The sequence below is a fragment of the Cyprinus carpio genome, chromosome A22 (genome assembly GCF_018340385.1).
Source record: "Cyprinus carpio isolate SPL01 chromosome A22, ASM1834038v1, whole genome shotgun sequence".
Classification (NCBI taxonomy): Eukaryota; Metazoa; Chordata; class Actinopteri; order Cypriniformes; family Cyprinidae; genus Cyprinus; species Cyprinus carpio.
The window spans coordinates 21,642,690-21,664,897 of NC_056593.1; the positions used below are offsets into that span (position 1 = coordinate 21,642,690).

The 22,208-nt window shown below is 36.5% G+C and overlaps 1 protein-coding gene, 1 long non-coding RNA gene and 1 pseudogene across 2 annotated transcripts in view; all 3 read right to left on the reverse strand.

Annotated features, from left to right (window-relative positions):
- Nucleotides 1-2,760, reverse strand: part of LOC109099903 (phosphofurin acidic cluster sorting protein 2-like) — a 70,614-nt gene extending 67,854 nt beyond the window's left edge. Inside the window, exon 1 of the mRNA XM_042712243.1 lies at nt 2,402-2,760. Within this exon, the coding sequence (XP_042568177.1) occupies nt 2,402-2,628 (227 nt within the window). The 5' untranslated portion in view covers nt 2,629-2,760. The remainder of the gene's footprint in view (nt 1-2,401) is intronic.
- A 12,132-nt stretch (nt 2,761-14,892) lies between these two features.
- Nucleotides 14,893-17,494, reverse strand: LOC122134933 (annotated as a pseudogene).
- A 39-nt stretch (nt 17,495-17,533) lies between these two features.
- Nucleotides 17,534-20,775, reverse strand: LOC122134935. Its single transcript, XR_006153229.1, has 3 exons — nt 20,627-20,775; nt 17,688-17,795; nt 17,534-17,595 (listed from the first exon to the last, which is right to left on the reverse strand). It is a non-coding gene; the product is annotated as an uncharacterized LOC122134935 (long non-coding RNA).
- Nucleotides 20,776-22,208: the final 1,433 nt, after the last annotated feature.

The following is a 22,208-nucleotide window of genomic DNA, read 5'->3' on the forward strand; positions in this document are numbered from 1 at the left end:
ATCGGGACACATCTGGGCCGGGCTGATTAATCTAGTCCCACAAGTTCTCACAGCTCTCTGCGGAGCTTAATGTGCCTCCAGGTTTGCTTTTAGTAAGGCAATTACTCGCTATCCTAAGCCCATCATCCAAAATAACAGAAAAAAAAAACAATAACAGGAAGGTAGCACACATCCCCACTTGCTACATATTTAGATTAAAAAAAAAAGCTGTGATACAGTATATTGTGAATACAGTAACAGCCAAAGGATGTTTTTTAAACAAAATGCATATTTACTACATAAATATTACAGACACAAAAAATTATTACGGAAATTCATTAAGTAGCTTAATATATTTTAGCACAAATTAAACACTATATTGACAAATCATCATCAGATTGGATCTGAAGATTGTAGAAACCACCCTGGCCTTTAAAACAACAAACCAGGGATGTGCTTGCTTTAACTTTACAATGCTTGACAAATACAAAATCCAGTCTGACATTCACTTCCATTCATAAGCATGTAAACACTGGAGCTTGCACTGATCCGATCCAATAAACCTGCTTTACACAAGTATAACAGAATACAACAAAAAGTTTAAAATCTTAAAAGTGTAATCTAGAGTTGTCCTACTGTTTTTGTATGTTTTAAGTCAACAACTGTAAAAAAAAAGTGTTCAATTGTAATTTATGTTACACGGATTGTAATGTGTGAAGTCGTGTGAAAAAAACAACCCAATCTCATGAGAAAACTGAACTATTTTATGAGCGGAACTAAATTTTGTATGAATTTTAACAATGTAATTCATAATAATTCAACTCTCAGTGCAGTGTATGCAGATTGTACAAAAACGTACAAATGCAATCATACTAATTTGCAACCAATTCGTAGTTACAAACTACTATGTAAAATACTACAGTAAAATCCTGAGTACTATACACTTCATTCTATTATAAAAATACTATAAAATATTGTATAAAAAAGAATACGAAGTAGAAAGTATGAACTACTTTTAATTAATATAAGTAAAGTATATATATATATATATATATATATATATATATATATATATATATATATATATATATTACTGTATTTCACATATGTTAAGACATGATTTTAAGAACATTTTATCATTAAATAAGTAAAAAATTATTTATGAATCCCCCTATAGTTTAAATGTAGAAACATTACATCACATTTAGTTCTATGTTTTTGTTATTTTTTGTTTTGTCAAAATTGTCTGATACGGGTTTTTCAAATGGACAATGTTAAATGCAATGTTAAAATGAGCATGAGAGAATCACTTGCTACCCTTAAATGTGTAAAGCATCCCGCCACTCTTTTAATTTCACTGTCATGATGACGTTCCCAGATGAACTCTCGGTTTTAAATAGATAACACTGGATAGTTTCGGGTCATTTGGACAAAATGCATCATGTGTAACACAGGAACTCACTGGGCAAAGAAGAGATTTTCTATATGTTCAACAACAGCTATAATTACGTAATGCAGCATTTATAACTGATAATAACAGATAATTCAAAACTGAATAACTGAAAACTGATAATAATTGTGACTAACGTCATTCAAAATCCTGAATATGCATTTTTTTACAAACAAGTGGCACTCATGGTTATTACAACAAGCACAAATGTGCATTGATTTGACTGTAATGAATACAAAAGGGCTTTTGAGACCACTGATTGCTCCAGACTTAAAAGCCTTCCATGCAATTAACACAGGCTTTTTAAAAACATGCTCCATCCTGAAACCAAAACAAGACGAATTTTCAGTAAATATATGCAAAGTTGCACTTAAATGATATTAATGCAAAATAATGAGACAAAATGGCATGTTGAACGGCATATATCTGAAAAAGACAGATATTGAAATGAAGCACTAAAGATTATTTAACTTTAGTGGGTGTGTTTATATGACACCCAAAACATGTTAGCTAACTGTGATTTTCTGTGTATATAAACCAAACTAAACACATAAAGAAATGTGCCTATGTAAACATTCTGATATATGGCGTTATGTTTAAAAAAATTACGTTTTTCAGCATCACAATACTGCATGATGATCTGTTGTGACCTGCTTTATCAAACATGCACATTAATCCGGTCAACTATTGATGTTTTCTGTGTTCATATAGACACTTGCAAACATAAATGTCCATAACGGTCCTTTAAAATGAACATATGTAGGTTTCCATGTATCATAATACGTTCCCCCAGAACTCACCATCACAGCTCTGAATGCACGAGTTTTGTTTTGACCTCCTTAAGCATAACATGCGCAAATTAAAGCCCATGTTGCATGCACAGAAAAGCATGCAATCAAACAAATGCACAGTGTTTGATAAATTCTGAAGCGTTATTTACACACATGAACAATAGTATTAGGTTTGATGTACCTCGGAACACAGCTCGGAGATGAGCGGTCAATCTCCCACGTTGCAAACAAATTCATTGGCACAGGCATGATGGGACCCAAACCCGCCGCACCCGAGCCCGAACCCCCAGCTCCGGCCATGGTTGATCCTCCGGGCAGAGCGGCAGCGGGTGCGGGAGCGGGTGCACCGACACCCGGGTTCATGAAGGCGGCCCGCACCCCTCCTCTCTCCACAGCCGCGGCCATCATAAAACGGACGCTCAAGCTGGACTGGGATGGTTGAGGACCTCACTTCTCATGCACCAGGTCCGCACAGCTTTCTGCTGCTGCTCATCTCTCACATACACAGATTTGCGATGGTCAGAGGCGGAGCTTCAAAAGAAAATGTGGAGCAGATGCGATCTGCGGTCGGTCGATAGGCGGCGCTAAATCACGGGTTCCAATTCCAGTTCAGTAGGCCACTCGCTAACGAGTCGTTCTATTAAGTGATTCAGTCAATCCGATTCGCGAACTGTTCGAAATTAACTGTACTGTTTATAAGCGAGAACATCTGTTTGTCAATAAACAAAATATGGACGCGGTAACATTTATAGGGAAAAACACAATTAGACTCAACAAGAGTGATCGAATCAATTAAAAACAACAACAACAACAACATAAGTTCTAAAAGCTATATGTCACATAATGCATGTGGATACTACATGGAATCCTCAGCTCATGAATATTAATGTGTTCTATTCCAATGGCGGCTTGTCTTTTTCCTAAAAACCAGTGTTTTTTCTGCCACAGAAACCTGGCCTTCATCTGTTGTGCTGTGGGCTAGGTTAAACTGTGCTTGTGTGCAGTGTCAGGAAAAATAATCAGAGAGGGCCAGCGAGCTTAGCCTTTGTCCTCCAATAATCAAGCAACTGTGCCTTAAAAAGTGAAATAATTTACTTGTGGCACAACTCATATTGTGCATCATGAACAGACCCTGGCATTTTGCGTCCATGTTTGTGATAAAGGGAGATGCATCACATATCGTCTAGTTCACAGAGAAGAGTAACAATCGCAAATTATTGCATAATCTTTGACTTCCCAGAAAAATTACTCTTCCATTACATGCATATTAATGCCGCAGAATGTTATTTTACTATTAACATTCACACAATGAAGGAACTGTAGCAGGAATGTGGGATCCAGTGATATTTGTAGATATATTAATATCACTAATTTTATGTATTCATCTTTTTCAGACATGTGACTTTTTGAATCACACTGTATTTATGACCGTCATGAGGAAAAGTGATGAGGAAGTGATAAGGGGTTGGTTGGTAAGTTGGTGGTTAAAGTAATTCTGAAAGTGCCCAAGTAGCACAATCTCAAATATCAAAACTAAAAATATGTCATTTCCATACCTAATAAACATATTTTACAGTCACTGTTATGCTTATTGATCATAAACACAGCTAAAACCCTTCCTAGCAGTGGCCCTTCTTCACAAAACTCTAGCAGAGTTTTATCATAGGTAGAATGCCATATGTTTCAATACAAGCGTTTCAGTCAAATGTAATTTATGCAGCATTTCAAACCTTTAACCCACGGGGGAAATCAAGCCATGGCAACAGTTTAAAAGTAGCCCAATTCAACCAAAAAAAAAAAAAAAAAAAAAAAACTCGGATGCTTGCTGTTTAATTGCATTACTAGCAGACTCTAGCACTCTGCTGGTAAACTCTGTGGCATCTTATCTCATGGCGCCCTCTTGAGGCTGCATTAGGACATTAATTATATGAACACATTGTCATACTATTCTTACAATTAAATTTAATGAATTTGAATTTTCAAATTCAAATAAATTTTCTTTTCATCTTCAGGATACTATATATTGTATATATTAACAATATACAAAAGGTTCATGAAGATACAAAAAAATAAATTTAAAATGAAATTTATATATCACACAGTTCTGAGAAAATAAGTCACAGTTGCGAGGAGTAAACTCACAATTGCCAGAGAAAAGCTCAGAATTGTGAGATAAAAAGTCACAATTACCTTGTTTTAGTTTTTATTATTTATTTTTAGTTTATTATTTTTTTATGGTGGAAACATGCTTCCATAAGAAATAGCTAAGGTAACAATTACAGAAATATTTAAGGTAACAATTACAGGTTGACACTTTTTATATGATGAAACTTAGAGATTAAATGTTATAATGCTATATTATTATGTTATTCATATTTTGAGAAATGGAGTCAAAACTGCAAGATATAAATTCACAATTCTGAGTTTTTACTTGCAGTTGTGAGTTTACAACACGCAATTCTGGCTTTCTTTTCTCAAAATTGTGAGATGACCCACAATTATGAGTTATAAAGTCCAATTCTGTGAAAAAAAGACTGACTATTTTCTTACAATTGAACGTTTACATCTCACAATTCTGACTTTATAACTCGCAATTGCATCTACCTATCTATCTATCTATCTATCTATCTATCTATCTATCTATCTGTATGTATTTATGTAGATAGATAGGATACAAACAAACACATATAAATATTCTAAAGATATAGTATAGAAATATATATAGAGTCTATAGTTACAGTATGTATGTAGATAGATAAAGTAGATAGATAGATAGATAGATAGATAAATAGTTATTGTATAGTTAGAGTGTATGTGTAGTTTGTAGTTGTGAAAAATATAACACCAACATGTTAGACACACACCAACATGTTAGACACAAAAAAAAAAAAACAGAGTTGGAAAAAGGATCATGCTCTCCTAAAAATTACTTGGAAATTCAATATTACAAGTCCTTTTTTGTAGTATTTAGACACACACAGACATCAAGAATCAGCATATGAATCTCAACAATGGTGACAATCAATAAAATGCTTCATGCTGCAATGCATGCTGGGTAACACCATAGTAAAAACTCCCATCATGCACTGCAACATTAATAATTACTGTCACCACTGTTGAGGATAATATGATAAGTGTTCATTTCTAAAGGCCTGAGCTGATACTGTTTTTTTCCCCCCAATATTTAAGCAAGAGTTATTAAAAGGGTCAAGAGCCCAACTAAAGCAAACACTGATCTCCATGATGGTGGCGTTATTTTAATCAATAAAACATCAACATCTGATCCTCTGTAATTCTGAATAACAGCAGGTGTTCATCATTTATGCACATTCATCATTTAATTAGTCACTTAATTATCTCATGAACTTTAACTCTTTGAGGACTTGGGATTTGACTTGAGACTTGCTTGTGACTTGAAAGGAAAGACTTGGTTCCTCTATCAGAGTTCATGGGTGGAATAAAAATATGGCAGGATTTTTTGCTTTCTGACCCCTCGACTACCCACCTCTGCATGAAAGATTGTGATGACAAAATAAATGTATATATATTTTGTTTGTAGTTTATTTAAAATATATTTAGTTATCACACAAAATAACTTGAGATTCATTTGCGAGTGCAGTTAAACAGTTTATTAGGAACTATCAAAGCTGACTTTTTGGCATCATTACTCCAGTCACATGATGTTTCAGAAATCATTCTAAAATTCTGATTTGCTGCTCAAAAAACATACATTTATTATTATTATTATTATTATTATTATTATATTGAAAAGAGCTGAAAAGATTTTTTTTTTTTCAGGTAATTTTGATGAATAGAAATTTCAAAAGAACAGCATCATTTTTAACATGATAAATGTCTTTATCATAACTTTTGTGCTAAATAAAAGTTTTAATTTCTATATATACTGACTCCAAGCTTTTGAATGGTATAGTGTATATTGTTACAATTGGAGTAAGACTGGAGTAATGATGCTGAAAATGTAGCTTTGATCACAGGAATAAATTACATTTTAAAATATATTCAAATAGAAAGCAGTTATTTTAAATAGTAAAAATATTTCACAATATTACTGCTTTAGTAAATGCAACTTTATATATTTTGGATCAAATAAATGCAGGCTTGGTGAGCAGAAGAGAATTCTTTATAAAAACATAAAAAATCTTACTGTTCAAAAGCTTTTGACTAGTATTGTGTCATGCTGAAATATATAAATGAACATCACATACCTGGCATTTCCAAAGTATATATTGTTTATGTGCTCTGAAGAACATTAAAAAAAATTTTTTTTGAAGAGACTCATGTCTTAGCTGTGTTCCAGGTTCCTGAGTGGGCTGCTTATTTGCATTGGCTCGCTTTGCAACAGGTTCTTTTGCACTGTTATCCATACATCTAAGTAAGCATGCTGTTTACACACAAAAAAACTACATTATTAACATTATTGGGATGGTCAATGATACTAGTACTAATTTATAAAAAAAGAAAAAAAGAACACAATTACCACATAGCACACATTATTATTAGTGATATTTACAGCTTACTTGACATATTTACACCTCAGATGATCGCAAACACCAACAACCAGGTATGACACACCAGAGCAGATATTTTTGAACAGAAGCTTAGTTACATTCATAAACACAAGCATGCTTTGTATGTAGGCCTATACAATCTAAAAACTAGTTATTAACATATATGGCTATATTTGTGAACAGAGAATTGCCTATCACAGTCAAGTTTTGTCTAATCATTCTTACTGACATTAGTAACATTATAACTCATATTACTTTTATATTGTATTGCTGTCTATGTCACAGAACATAAAAAAACAAACAAACAAACAAAAAAATCCTGGCATTTTGAGACATTTAGATGCTGTGAATGAAAATTCAGTCAGGAATTATAGTTTGAAAAATGTCTAACTAGTAAAATGTGTATAAGTTGTGTGAAACTAATACAAGTAGGTTAATAAAAAAGACTTTCTCATGTTTATGATCTCTGCTGGATCAAGCCACTGCATTCTCAGTGCGAAGCGAACAGTAAAGTTTAAAAAACTTGAGGTACAGTCTCGCTGCTTTGTTCGCTGTGATGTGGGCGTTTACACACTGGGCGTTTCACATGGATAATTATAATATCTATAGCGCGCTCAGAGCGTGGGCGTGGTCGCATTAGATTTAATGGATGGAGAAGTGAAAGACTGGACATCGCGTTGGTTTCATATGGATTACTTTATCACAGAATATTTGTTTTTGATAAGACTTGCTTAGTTTAAAAGTAGACATGTCAAGCTTTCTATAGATATATATGTCATGTCTCTTTGTTGACTATTTGCTGAGTTACAGTTCATTTTAATGACGTGTTTCTAAACAAAGATAATGCAGACCAAGGCGGCAGACAGCGCATTCTGTTTGTTTTCTTTATTTTATAAATGCACAAAGTGTTGTTGTTATAATGTGTGTATACAAATAAAAGTAGACCCTTTACAGATTTGATTGAAGTATTGCTCTTATCTGTACGATCAAAACTGAAAGTGTAATTTAAGTTCTTTTCGGTCTTATCAGGAGAAGATGCCACAAAAAGCATTTCCCTGTTTATCCACTCTAGAAAGTTAAACAAAAAGTTAACAATGACAGTATTTATACATTCACAGACATCATTCAGCATCTAAAGTGCAACAACAGTGTTATTAGTTATTTCTTTTCACATGACTGAGTTATTTAAACCACTTTAGCACAGTCATTTGATTGTTATTAAAACAGACATGATGAACAGACTACTGTCACGTTGCACACGGGAACGAAGGTGCGAGGAGATGAGAAGTAAATAAATCAAAAGTGATTTATTAACAAAGGCTGGGGATCACAGGACTCGACACATCAGGAGAACAGAATGACGTTTGACGGCCGACAAAGAACTAAACACAGAACTCACTATAAATACATGGGACTTGATAAGGGGAAGACGAGGGACACATGGAACTAATGAGACAATAACATAGGAAACACTTGTGACCAATGAACTAAAAACATGAGAGACAGAAACTAGGTAATGGAGCACATGGGAGCAAAGACACACACCCTCCCGGAAGGCATGTCCTGCGCCGAACAACATCCAATGGGAAGGGGGGGTGGGTAATCTAGGAGCAGGGTTAACAGACGAGAGGCCTCCAGAGTGGGCATCATGGTGGATTTGTCAGCTCTGGGCACCATTGTGGAGTAGGGAACTCAGGAGGACATGGCGAAGTAGGGGACAAAAGAGACCATGGCAGTGTAGGGAAGACACTGGAGTGAACTCTGGGGCCTTGGCTGACACTGAAGCGAACTCTGGGGCCTGGGCCGACAATGGAGCAAACTTTGGGGCCTGGACCGACACTGGAGTGAGCTCTGGGGCTGAAGCCGACACCCTTCTCCTCACCCCTATTCTCCTCTTCTGGATAGGGGGGAAAAGGCATGGTAGGCAGGCTCAACATCTGGGCAGCCCATGGGCTTGTCCTTGGCGTAGCTGGCAGGCTGGAGTGAGCCATGGCCGGTCGGCTTGATAACGGCGTGGCCAGCACACTTCAATGCGGCCCGCAAACTTGACTCAGTCTTGGCAGGTGGAACTTCATCTTCACCGTGGCCAGCGGGCAGGACAACGGTGCGTCCGATGCACTGGACTTCTGAGCAGTCGGCAGGCTTGTCTTTGGCGTGGCCAGCAGACTGAGGTGAGCCATAGCTGGCAGACATGACAATGGCGCGGCCGGCATGCTGGACTTCTAAGCGCATGGCAGGCCTGTCTTTGGCACGGCCAGCGGGCTGAGGTGAGCCTCAGCTGGCAGGCATGACAATGGTGCAGCCGGCATGCTTCACAGCAGGGCAGTCTTCGTACCACGGAGAACAAATGGGGGAGGGGTTGGAAGGAAAACAAAAGACTGCTTAAAAATGAAAACAAAACATGGGAGAAGGAGCGCCACTTATTGTCTTGGTCAGCCGTTCTGTTATGTTGTACACACGGGAAATTGCACATGGGAACGAAGGAGCGAGTGAGTCGAGAGGGTTTAATTAACAAAGGCTGGGGATCACAGGACTCGACACATCAGGAGAACAGAATGACGTTTGATGGCTGACAAAGAACTAAACACAGAACTCACTTTAAATACACGGGACTTGATGAGGGGAAGACGAGGGATACCTGGAACTAATGAGACGATAACATAGGAAACACCTGGCACCAATGAACTAAAACACGCGAGACAGAAACTGGGTAATGGAGCACATGGGGAGCAAAGACACACACAAAACCTGGCCCAGAGTCTGACAACTATAGTGTTAAACAATATTTCTTTAAAAACTTTTTCATACTCATTCTATAAACTCCAAATACTAATTGTTTAGGATAAAGTTAAAATATATAAATTTAGTTCTGTTCTTCTATTGTCATGAGAATATATGGAAAATAATAGAAACCAATGATTCTGCTGTTATGAAATTTGTGGTTCGTTTTTATCATTTTTATCACATCTATTATTTTATTATTATTATTATTATCCAGGTAGTATGTAAAATCCACTAATTTCAAGAAAAATGTACCCATGAGACTGGAAAAATTTCAAGGCTGCATATAGATTAGATACATATTCAAGCAGATTAATAACAAAATATCCTCAAATATGAAACTACTGGATCAGTATCTGCATTTGTACAGATGACATGCTTGTTCAGGACGTGTTGTTTTGATTCATTTGCTTGAAGCTTGTGGAGTTTCTACTGTAAGTGTGACTGTTATCAGTCAAATACTGTAAAATATATAGAAAGATAAAATACACTAAAAGATCTGCTTTAATACAAGATAAAAAAATTAAAGCATTGACTCAATAACTTACTGTAGTTTCTGCAGTTTACAGTGTGGATCCTCCAGTAGAGCATAGAGCAGCTTCACTCCTGAGTCTCCTGGTTTATTGCAGTTCAGATTTAATTCTGTCAGGTGTGAGGGGTTTGATCTCAGAGCTGAACTCAAAGCAGAACAGCCTTCCTCTCCAATACTGCAGCTCCTTAGCCTGCAGAGAGTGAAGAATATGAATGATCTCTGAGATTGTGTTTAAGATTTAGGGTGAGAGTCTGTTTCTGTGACATGAAGAGAAAAAACAGCTCCTTGTGTGTGTTTATATGAGCTCTGCTTTTCTCTCTCACAGTAGGATCAGTAATATAGAGATTTTATCTTGCAGCAGAAGCACAAGCTGAGACATTATTTTAAATTCACTGTACTCACATGATTCCCGATAGTAAAACTGAACTATTTAATCATTTTCACTCTTCAAAATATCTGTAGTATTTATGTTGTGACAGTTGTTGTGATGACATTATTTGTGATTGTTAAAATGGAGTGTTTGATAAAAACATTCATTGCCAAAGAAGCTGGATGTTCACAGAGTGCTGTATCCAAGCATGCTAACAGAAAGTTGAGCGGAAGGAAAAGTGTGGAAGAAAAAGATACACAACCAACTGAGAGAACTGCAACCTTATGAGGATTGTCAAGCAAAATCGATTCAAGAATTTGAGTGAACTTCACAAGGAATGGACTGAGGCTGGGGTCAAGGCATCAAGAGCCACCACACACAGACGTGTCAAGGAATTTGGCTACAGTTGTCGTATTCCTCTTGTTTAGCCATTCCTGAACCACAGACAACGTCAGAGGCATCTTACCTGGGATAAGGAGAAGAAGAACTGGACTGTTGCCTAGTGGTCCAAAGTCTTCTTTTCAGATGAGAGCAAGTTTTGTATTTCATTTGGAAACCAAGGTCCTAGAGTTTGGAGAATGGGTGGAGAAGTTCATAGCCCAAGTTGTTTAAAGTCCAGTGTTAAGTTTCCACAGTCTGTGATGATTTGGGGTGCAATGTCATCTGCTGGTGTTGGTCCATTGTGTTTTTTTGAAAACTAAAGTCACTGCACCCTTTTACCAAGACATTTTGGAGCACTTCAAGCTTCCTTATGCTGACCAGCTTTTTGAAGATGCTGATTTCATTTTCCAGCAGGATTTGGCACCTGCCCACGCTGCCAAAAGCCCCAAAAGTTGGTTAAATGACCATGGTGTTGGTAAGCTTGACTGGCCAGCAAACTCACCAGACCTGAACCCCATAGAGAATCTATGGGGTATTGGCAAGAGGAAAATTAGAAACAAGAGACCAAAAGATGCAGATGAGCTGAAGGTCACTGTCAAAGAAACCTGGGCTTCCATACCACCTCAGCAATGCCACAAACTGATCACCTCCATGCCACATCGAATTGAGACAATAATTAAAGCAAAAGGAGCCCCTAGCAAGTATTGAGTACATGTACAGTAAATGAACATACTTTCCAGAAGGCCAACAATTATGAAGTATTCTAATTTGATTTAGTGAATTGGTGGGTTGTTGTTAAATGTGAGTCAAAATCATCACAATTAAAAGAACCAAAGACTTAAACTACTTCAATCTGTGTGCACTGAATTTATTTAATACACAAGTCTCACAATTTGAGTTGAATTACTGAAATAAATGAACTTTTCTATGACATTTTAATTTATTGAGATGCACATGTAGGCTCAGAGCCCGTGTTTTCCCGGCAGACTTCTGCCATTTCCCAGAGGTTTACAATCACCTCCAAATTTCCATATGCACATAAACGGATGTTCATTTGTGTATTTGCTCCTGAGACCTCCTTCGGGAAGGATGGGGCTTCTGCAACGTCCCTGTTCCAAGTGGAACAGGTACGTTTTCCCAGTGTTATCCAATCTCACTAAGCAGGTAGTGTTACGAGAACAGTGAGTGGTCTTCTTGTTGCGAGCCCCGGCCTACACCAAAAAAGGTGAAGGCTTGCACAGCTGAAATCAGAGCAGTACAGCCTTCCTCTCCAATACTCCAGTCACACAGCCTGCAGAGAGTGAAGAACATGAATGATCTCTGAGATTGTGTTTGAGCTTTAGGGTGAGAGTCTGTTTCTGTGACATGGAGTAAAAAAAAAAAAAAAAGCTCCTTGTATGTGTTTTTATCAGCTCTGCTTTTCTCTCTCACAGCAGGATCAGTAATATAGAGATATTATCTTACCAGCACAAACTGAGACATTATTTGAAATTCACTCTACTCACATGATTCCCGACTGTGAAACTAAACTAGTTTATCATTTTCACTCTTGAAATTGTTTGTAGTATTTATATAGGTGATAATTTCCATATAGGTAAGTTAAAATAAGTAACATTATACTATAATTTTGACATATTAGTGTGGTTGATGAGTTTAGATATCACTATATTTTTATATTTCTTATTTTCTCACACTGAATTAGGGAAAGTAGCATTTATGAATGCTGTTCCCTCTGATATAAATACTCCACAGATTAAAATGTACAAGACTTGATGCCACTGTTATTCATGAATTGGAAAAAGACTTGTCAGTCTGTAATTTTTGTAATTATTTATTTGTGCGTTTAATTTTGGCTTACACTTATGTAGTTTGATTTTTTTGGTACGAACCTTCTATAGTTTAATCTTTACCACCAGTATTTCTTTGTGTGTACCAGCTCCGCTTGCAGTCATTCACGTGATTTGTCAAGATTAGAGGTGACCCCTCCTGGGTAGTGTGATTTGTATAGTGTCATTTCTAATAACCCAGACACTGACACTTTGACTCTGAGTACCGGCAACATGTCAGAAGTGCCGGTAAGCATAGTCAAGTCATGTCAAGTCACCTTTATTTATATAGAGCTTTAAACAAAACAGATTGTGTCAAAGCAACTGAACAACATTAATTAGGAAAACAGTGTGTCAATAATGCAAAATGACAGCTAAACAGTTTATTAGGAACAATCAAAGCTGACTTTCAAACTGAATTTTTGCATCATTACTCCAGTCATGCAATCCTTCAGAAATCCTTTTAACAATCTTATTTTCTACAAAAAAAAAAAAAATCAAACATTTATTGTTATTATTATCATTATTATTATTATTATTATTATTATTATTAATGTTGAAAAGAGCTGAGAAATTTTTTTTTCAGGTTTTTTAGGGGGGATAAATTGAAAGAACAGCAATGATTGTTACATTTGTTACAGTTACATTTATTGTTACATTTATGTTATTTACATCAAGCTTTTGAATGGTATAGTAGTGTATATTGTTATTGAAACGTCATAATATTTCACTTGATTATACATTTAGTCAGGAATTATAGTTTGGAAAAAGTCTAACTAGTAAAATGTTTACACGTTATGTGAAAACTAGTATATAAATAAATAAAAGAGACTTACTCATGTTTATGATCTCTGCTGAATAAAGTGCTTCATTCTTTTTTTCTGAGGAAATCCAAATCTCAAATCCTCAACCACATCACATCTTTTTGGGGTGAATTATGTCTTATTCCTCTCATCGCGAAGCAAACAGTAAATTTGAGGAAATTGAAGTATAATCTCGCTGCGTTGTCTTCTTTTGTTTGGGCGTATTCAAAAGCCGCGCGCTTCAGTGAAACATTTGAATCTCAATAGCGCGCTCGGCGTGGGGGCGTGGTCGCATTAGAGGATAATGAAGGGAGACGTGAAAAACGGACATCGCGTTGTTTTCATATGGATTACTTTATCACAGAATATTTGTTTTTCGGCAGCACTTGTTTAGTTTAAAAGTAGACATGTCAGGCTTTCTAGAGATATCTCTCTCATGTCTCTGTGTTTGAGTATTCACTGAGTTACAGTTCATTTAAATGACGCGTTTGTAACTGAAGATCAGCGCAGACAAAGGCTGCAGACAGCACTCCTTGTTTGTTATCTTTATTTTATAAGTGCACAAAGTTTTGTTGTTATTATGTCTGTATACAAAAAAAAGTAGACCCTTTACAGATTCGATTGATGTATTGCTCTTATCTGTACGATCAAAACTGAAAGTGTAATTTAAGTTATTTTCGGGGTTATCAGGAGAAAATACCCCAAAACGCGTAAACGCGTTAATCAACTTCAGAGGGTTAAAGGCAGTTCATTATTGAATTCAGTGATATCATCATCCAGCTCAGTTCACTTTAAATAGTATCTTTGCAATCATTTGCAATCAAGTCAAGGATATCGCTGTAAATGGAGTGTCCCTAACTAAGCAAGCCAGAGGCGACAGCGGCAAGGAACCAAAACTCCAACAGTGACAGAATGGAGAAAAAACCTTGGGAGAAACCAGGCTCAGTCGGGGGCAAGTTCTCCTCTGGCCAGACGAAACCAGTAGTTCAATTCCAGGCTGCAGTAATGTCCTGTAGTCTTGTCCCGGTGGTCGTCTGAGACAAGATCTTTACAGGGGATCTGTATCTGGGGCTCATCTAGTTGTCCTGGTCTCCGCTGTCTTTCAGGTCCTTTCTAGGTGCTGATCCACCATCTGGTCTGGATACGTACTGGATCTGGGTGACTGCAGTGACCATCTGATCTGGATATAGACTGGATCTGGTGGCTACGGTGACCTCAGAATAAGAGAGAAACAGACTAATATTAGCGTAGATGCTATTCTTCTAAGGATGTAGCAAGTACATTAGGTGTTATGGGAAGTGTTCCCGGTTCCAGTTTACCTAATTAATGCAGCCTAAAAATCCTTTAACGGATTTGGATATTAGAAGCGTTTTAGTGTGTTACGTGTAAGCCAGGTTAAAGGGATGGGTCTTTAATCTAGATTTAAACTGCAAGAGACACTGTAAAATACTCACTCAGCTTTTCTAGATGCTTTGGTCACTGGCAGCAGCCTCAGGAGACATTCCTCTGATGGATCATATTTACTCAGAATAAACTCATCCAGCTCTTCTTCTGAGTTCAACAGTACAAACACCAGAGCCGACCACTGAGCAGCAGACAGTTTGACTCCATAGAGACGACTGGCACCTGTTCTGCTCAGGTATGTTTGTACTTCCTGCTCTAGTGAACGATCATTCAGTTCATTCAGACAGTAGAACAGGTTGATGGATTTCTCTGGAGAGCAATTCTCCCTGATCTTCTGTTTGATGTATGCAGCTGTTTCCTGATTGCTCTGAGAGCTGCTTACAGTCTTTCTCAGGAGACCTTGTAAGAGAGTCTGATTAGACTCTAGTGAGAGACCTAGAAGGAATCTGAGGAAAAGGTCCCAGTGTCCGTTCTCACTCTGTAAGGCCTTGTCCACTTCTCCCTTCAGTAAACTGGTCATTGGTGACCTGAACACATTCCTCAGTCCTGTGTTTTGATCAGAAAAGGAAATCAGCTTGAATAAAGCAGCCAAAAACTCCTGAACACTCAGATGCACAAAGCTGAACACCTTCCCCAGCTGCAGTCCAAACTCCTCTCTGAAGATCTGGGTACAAACTCCTGAGTACACTGACACTTCTCTGACATCAATGCCACACTCTTTCATGTCCTCCTCATAGAAGATCAGGTTCCCTTTTTCCAGCTGTTCAAAAGCCAGTTTTCCTAGAGACAAAATAGTCTTTCTAGCCTGATGAGCATCTATTTCATATTTCCCATCATACTTTTGTGTCTTCAGTTTTGTCTGAAAGATCAGGAAGCGTGTGAACATTTGTGTGAGAGTCTTAGGAATCTCTGCACTCTCTGCTTTACCCATCATCCTCTCCAGAACAGTGGCTGAAATCCAGCAGAAGACTGGGATGTGACACATGATGAACAGACTTCTTGATGATCGGATGTGTGTGATGATTTTATCAGCCAGACTCAGATAATTTATTCTCTTCCTGAAGACTGGTCCTTCTGAGGGTCGTTGAATCCTCGTACCTCTGTGACCTGGTCAACACACTCAGGAGGGATCTGATTGGCTGCTGCTGGTCGAGGGATGACCCAGATTAGAGCAGAAGGAAGTAGATTCCTCTTGATGAGGTTGGTCAGCAGCACATCCACTGAGGCTGATTCTGTCACATCAGACAAGCTCGGATTGTTTTGGAAATCTACACATAGTCGACACTCATCCAGACCATGAAATATGAACATGACTTTGTAGTCATCATAATCTGCAGATTTCATTTCTTTGGTTTCTGGGTGAAGTTGGTTTAGAAGATCCACAAGACTGAGATTTTTATGTATTAAATTCAGCTGCCTGAAAGGAAGTGGAAATATGAAATGAACCCCATGATTTGCTTTTCCTTCAGTCCAGTCCAGAATTAACTTCTGCACAGAGACAGTTTTTCCAATTCCAGCGACTCCTTTAGTCAGCGAAGTTTTGATTGGTTTGTATTGTTTGGTTTTGGTTTAGTTATGTCATTTCAGTTGATTGGTGTCAACTGTCTCAATCGGTCTCACCTCATGTTCATTATTGACCTCTTCACTCCCTCCCTCTGTTATGTACAGCTCTGTTGATCTCATTCAAACGTGTTGAGTCTCCATGATTGGACATTCCTTTATTGATTCTCTGATATTTATCCTGTAGTCTGGATTTGAGTTTTTGTTGATACACGGGCATCAGTTCTGAGCAAAGAAAATAATTATTGTTATTGGCAGAGCAATATTTTAGAAATGTATTTTTAGATTTGATATGTCAGATATTAGATTGTGTCATGACATCAGGAACATTAGTGACTGAAGAAATAAGGTTTTTGACAGGCTATAATCTGCTGATCCAGAGCTCATACAGGTCTGTAGTGTGGTAGCGAGGTCTGTCTGGTTCATCTTCCTCAGGATGAGCAGTGTGATCTTCAGAAGCCCCTCTCTGACTCTGCTATGACCCTCATCATCATAATGGTCTCTTTCAGAGCATTCTGGGTAATCTGGACTCAACAGTCTCTTAAAACATTTTAGCTCACTCTTCATTACAGAGATGATTTTGTGCTCAAGCTCCTGAAATCATAGTGAATATTCAAACAATGAACCTGCATTAAGTCACAGAGAAGGTGAACAAAGGATTACAAGAGTCAAGACTGAATTTATTTGTAGTTTAGTGCAAAGCATAAATGCTAAACGATATCACTGAATTATGACACCTGCTAATATCTTTCACCGAATCCTCAGACATCATTGTCTAAAGAGATGCTGAGGTTAAAAGAGGGAGTTGGACTGTCTGACTGCTTGCTTGAACGATGTTCATCTTGATGCAGCAGTCATATGGATCACATATGGATTCAACTTCTCTACTGGTCATTGATCAGCTTTGTTGTGGCCTACATATTACTTTACATGTATTAGGTGAGTGGGAAAGTAAATGTGACTATCGTAAAGAGGATTTCTTAATACTTTTACCCAGAGGTAAAAAGGGATGCATACACCCATGCACGTAGACACACACTAACATGCACACACACACACACACACACACACACACACACACACACACACACACACACACACACGCACGCACACACAACCAAAACCAACCTTGAAAATGGAATCCAAGTTCTTCTTTACTGTATTTGATTCTTCTCCTTCATGTTTTTGACTGTAGTTGAACAAATATTGCATTTTTGTATTTAATACACACCAGTAAATTAATGAATTTCATATATATTTCCAATATAAACTAAACAGCACCTCAGATCAGCAGATGAGTCTCCAGAGTTGAAATTAACTGGACGATGCATTGACCGGTCACTCTTCATGGACAGACAGCTGGGTTCAGGAGATTCACTCTCACACAGACTGAAACACAACAGCAATAAAAACTGTTTCTGAATCTTTTTGCATCTTTTTTTTTTTTTTTTTTTTTTTCTGAAAATCTTTTTAATTTATTTATTAATTATATATATTATCCAAAAACAGCATTTTTGGATAATATTCAAATGTCTAAGTATGTCTTGTTTGTCAGGTCATTCTGAATTGCTGAATTATAATATTAAAGTGTTGTCTTTCTATAAATAAAAGTAATTTGTCCCATGTGCCCTTTTCATTCATGCAACATAGAATAAGAAGGACCAATACACACATATATGAACAGACACATAAACATCCAGCCAGAGGTATACAAAGTACTCAAAAATTATACTCAAGTGAAAGTAGAGATACTTTATACTTTAAGTATCTGGCAAAACCACACTTGAGTAAAAGTAAAAAAAGACAACTTCAAATTGTATTTGAGTATTAAGTACATATACCTTAGCGAAAAAAGAAAAGAAAAGTAGATTCTTGTTTCATTATGTTCAAAATGTTTAAAAATAAACTGCACAAAACGTTTTGTCAGACAGACATACAAAGGTTTGGTTAAAGGGAGAAAACAAAATACAATGGCTACATGTCAAAAACATCTATCTAGTGCAACAACTTCTATTAAAATGCAGAACATTGGAACACAATAAATACAGCCATTAAAGGGAAACCACCCATTACACCCTCATGCCATCCCATATGTATATGACTTACTTTCTTCAGATAAACACAAACTAAATTTAGGGAAAAATAAAAATCTCTCTGCATATAATGTAAGTGTACAGGACGTCCAAAGATAAAGCTTCAAAAACTACACAACTACACAGTGAACATGACTTTAAACCATAAACCCCTCAGTGTCTTCTTAAAATAACAGGCGTGTGTAAGAAAAATACAGATACTAATATTTTAAACTCATCATGTTCACTTTGTGTGGTTTCTGAAGCTAGCCTTTGAGTGGCCTTGCAAAAGAGGACACAACTAGAAATCAGTGGTTAAGTTGTATTTACAACACTGTTCCAGAACAGTTCAACCCAAATATTCAGATGTGTGCAGTGCATTTTATGGAGGACTGTTTCCTGAACCAGTAGCCTGCAATGCATTTGTGGCACAACAGCTGTTTTTATAAAGTTGGGCAGTTCAAACTTTGCAAGGACAGTCTGGCGGTTCTGACTCACAGCCTGTAAGTATGTTTTTTATATTTAAATAATTTGCCAATGATGATTCAAACGCAAGTTTTGAGCAGTCAAGTAGGCTTGTTGTTTCTCAGATCACAAATGCTGACATGGTTTTATGTTTACGCAGCGCGATACACAACACAACGCATAAAAAGACAGTATAAGTCATTATAATCAGTAATTATGTCCCCACTAGATGCAACAAATGCCTCGTTTGTAATTGGTTTTATTGTTTTTGTCTCGTCTAGTGACAATTTGTCTCGTCTTTCTATTTAACCGGATCTTCTTAGTGAACCTATCGAACCAGTTCAACAAATCGAACTGAATCGTTTGAAACGGTTCGTGTCTCTAGTACGCACTAATCCACAAATGACTTAAGTTATTCGATTTATAAACATGCCTTACACTCCCTCTGACGTGACATAAACCAATATCCCGAGTTATTCAGTGACTCCTAACAGTACATTGACTGAACTGCTAAAAGAGAACCGATGATGGGATGTGCACGAGCAGAGCAGCTGGACTGAGTCTCGTGCTGCTGGGAGATGGCATCACAGTATGATAAGGGGCTTAAAATTTCTATCACACGTTTGAGGTATTCGGCCAATCACAATGCACTGGATAGCTGGCCAATCAGAGCACACCTCGCTTTTCAGCATGATGAGCTTTGTAAAAATTGGCGCGTTTCAGAAGGTGGGTCATAGAGGAGAAACAATAATGTACAGTATGTGGAAAATAATGTGTTTTTTGAACATTAAACCACATAAACACATTTCTTTACACCAAATACACAAATTAATGTTCTTTTTCCCTCAACAAATATTGATATAGAAATATTTGTGACTAATTAATTTATTAATGAGCAAATCATAAAAATATTAATTGACAATCCTAAATGTTACTCAGTATATCATTGTAATACGCTTGTATTGTAATAAATAATTGATTTAACATACAATGCTCATTTAAACACTTTTTGGAGATTTGTTACATTTAATAATAATTAAAAAAACAATAATTCCCAGCAGATTATGAATTGTTTTTAAATTCTCATGTCTGATTTTAATTGTCCTCAGTATTGTGCATTCAGCCACTATACTACATAGACAGCTGACAGATTTATAAAAATGGACAAAATGGGGGGGACTTCAGTACCTCAATATACTTCCTCAAATGACGGTGAACTTTTGAAGCCAGACATTTACTTGATGAAAATATTAACTGAAGCTGAAATGTGTATGCTTGATGCATGAAAACAAGCCTCACTGCATTTTTGAGCTTCTGTTTTCCATATTGAATATGCATATGATAAAATAAAAATGCAAAAATTACTTTTTACTTTAAATTTGTAAGGAGTAAAAAGCACTTTTTTTCTTCATAATTGTTATCATGTAGAATTACATGTAGTCTTTTTAAATAGCACTAAATAATACTTAAGTACAGTAATCGAATAAATTTACTCAAGTGTTTTACACCCCTTCATCCAGCAGCAACAGTCCTTACAAAGTCTATAACACACCACACCTACAGTATATATAACAGGTTAATCTGATTCACTTCCCTGAATCAGACTAAAAATTTAAATGCTATTGTAGTATGCATTTTTTGTTTCTGAACATTAAATATGTCAAACATTTCAAGTTCTCTCACCTCTTGACTGTCTTTATCTTTGTTTCATTTTCTTCAGAGAGATTCATTCTGAAGGCCGTGGTTTCATCTAAAAGCAGATGCAGGTCCACAGAGTGAGTTATAAATCATCTCAGCAATTCATTTTCTCAAATCCAGCTTTGCCTCACAGTAATGACCTGCACACATGAAAAACAATTATTTACACAATATCAAATTATTTACAAACAGAATAATAAATTCAAGTACTGTGTTAAAATAAATCTGATGATTTACAGACTCTGTTTTTTCTCTCCTAATGTCATTTAAATTCTAAATATTTGTCATTTGTCATTACTTTCAAAATATCTGATACTGCTTATTGTTGTAGTTCACGTTAAACCAGTCTAGATGGATTTTAGTTATCAAAGATGATTGTGAAATCGTGATACTCACGTGATACTGTGTTTTCTCTCTTAATGTTGTTTATTTCCTCATATGACAAATCAGAACCTGCTGTAATAGTTTCGCTTTCATGTGTCACCTGACAAGGAGGAGTAAGTGTCCTAACAAATCATACGGTGTTTAGAATCTTCCATTAATACTGAATTTCATTCTGTATTATTCAAAGTTATAACCCATGAATGTATTTCTCACACATCTCAAACAAATAAATACTGACTTGTGCTACACAATAATCTGAGTTCTCAACAGTCTCTCAATGCTGCTCTGTAAATTTCTAAATTCTAATTTAAGTTCAGTTTACTTAAAAAAAAATTGGAAACAGCCTTATTTTTGCAAAGTAAACTTAAAGGTAAAACTGAAGTTAATTTCATAATGAGTTTAAAGTAAAGAAAGCAAACTCTTCCCAAGTAAATTAAGTAATACATATCTAGTTAGTTTAAAGTCAATTCTAGTTAAAATACCGTAGGATTTTTACTAATCTTACTTAAGATTTAATAGTAAGTTTACTCAGTGCTCGAAGTGCTGGAATTCAACCCCGCCCCCCCATTTATTAAATAATTAATTTCATTATTTATTTATTTATATTAAATAAATAAAAGCACTTTCTAATAATTCACCATGTATGTATAGTGCCACAATCAACCAATCAATAATAAAAAAGGTTTTCAATACAAATTAGCACAAGTCAATCTGCGATACCAAACAGGACCACAGGGAAACGCCAAAGACCACTAAATCACCTGCCTTTACTGCTATACGGATCCATTCAGAATCGCCAAATCTCTGACCACCGCATTATCAGCGTTCATTATAAAACACTCTTGCTTTTAAACAAAATACAAGCTGAAAAGAATAATTTTACTGACATCTGGACATAAGTCACTATTCCTTTAGTCTCACTTCCATGGGCGTGACGACTGAGGCTGAGACTACTATTGTCTCCACAATCGCTGATGAAATCGGCCGTGTTTTCTCTGCATTAGCGCTGTTTTGAACTTACTGATTGAATTAATTTACTGGATACTTGGGCTTTCCAGGAGTTTACCAATGATGTGATCGCAACAGCCTGCTTCTTTTCATTTTAAGATTTTATTTTCGTTATAAAGTACTGATTCAAATTAGTAATCAATAACTAATAATTATTCTACTATGTGTGCCTCTC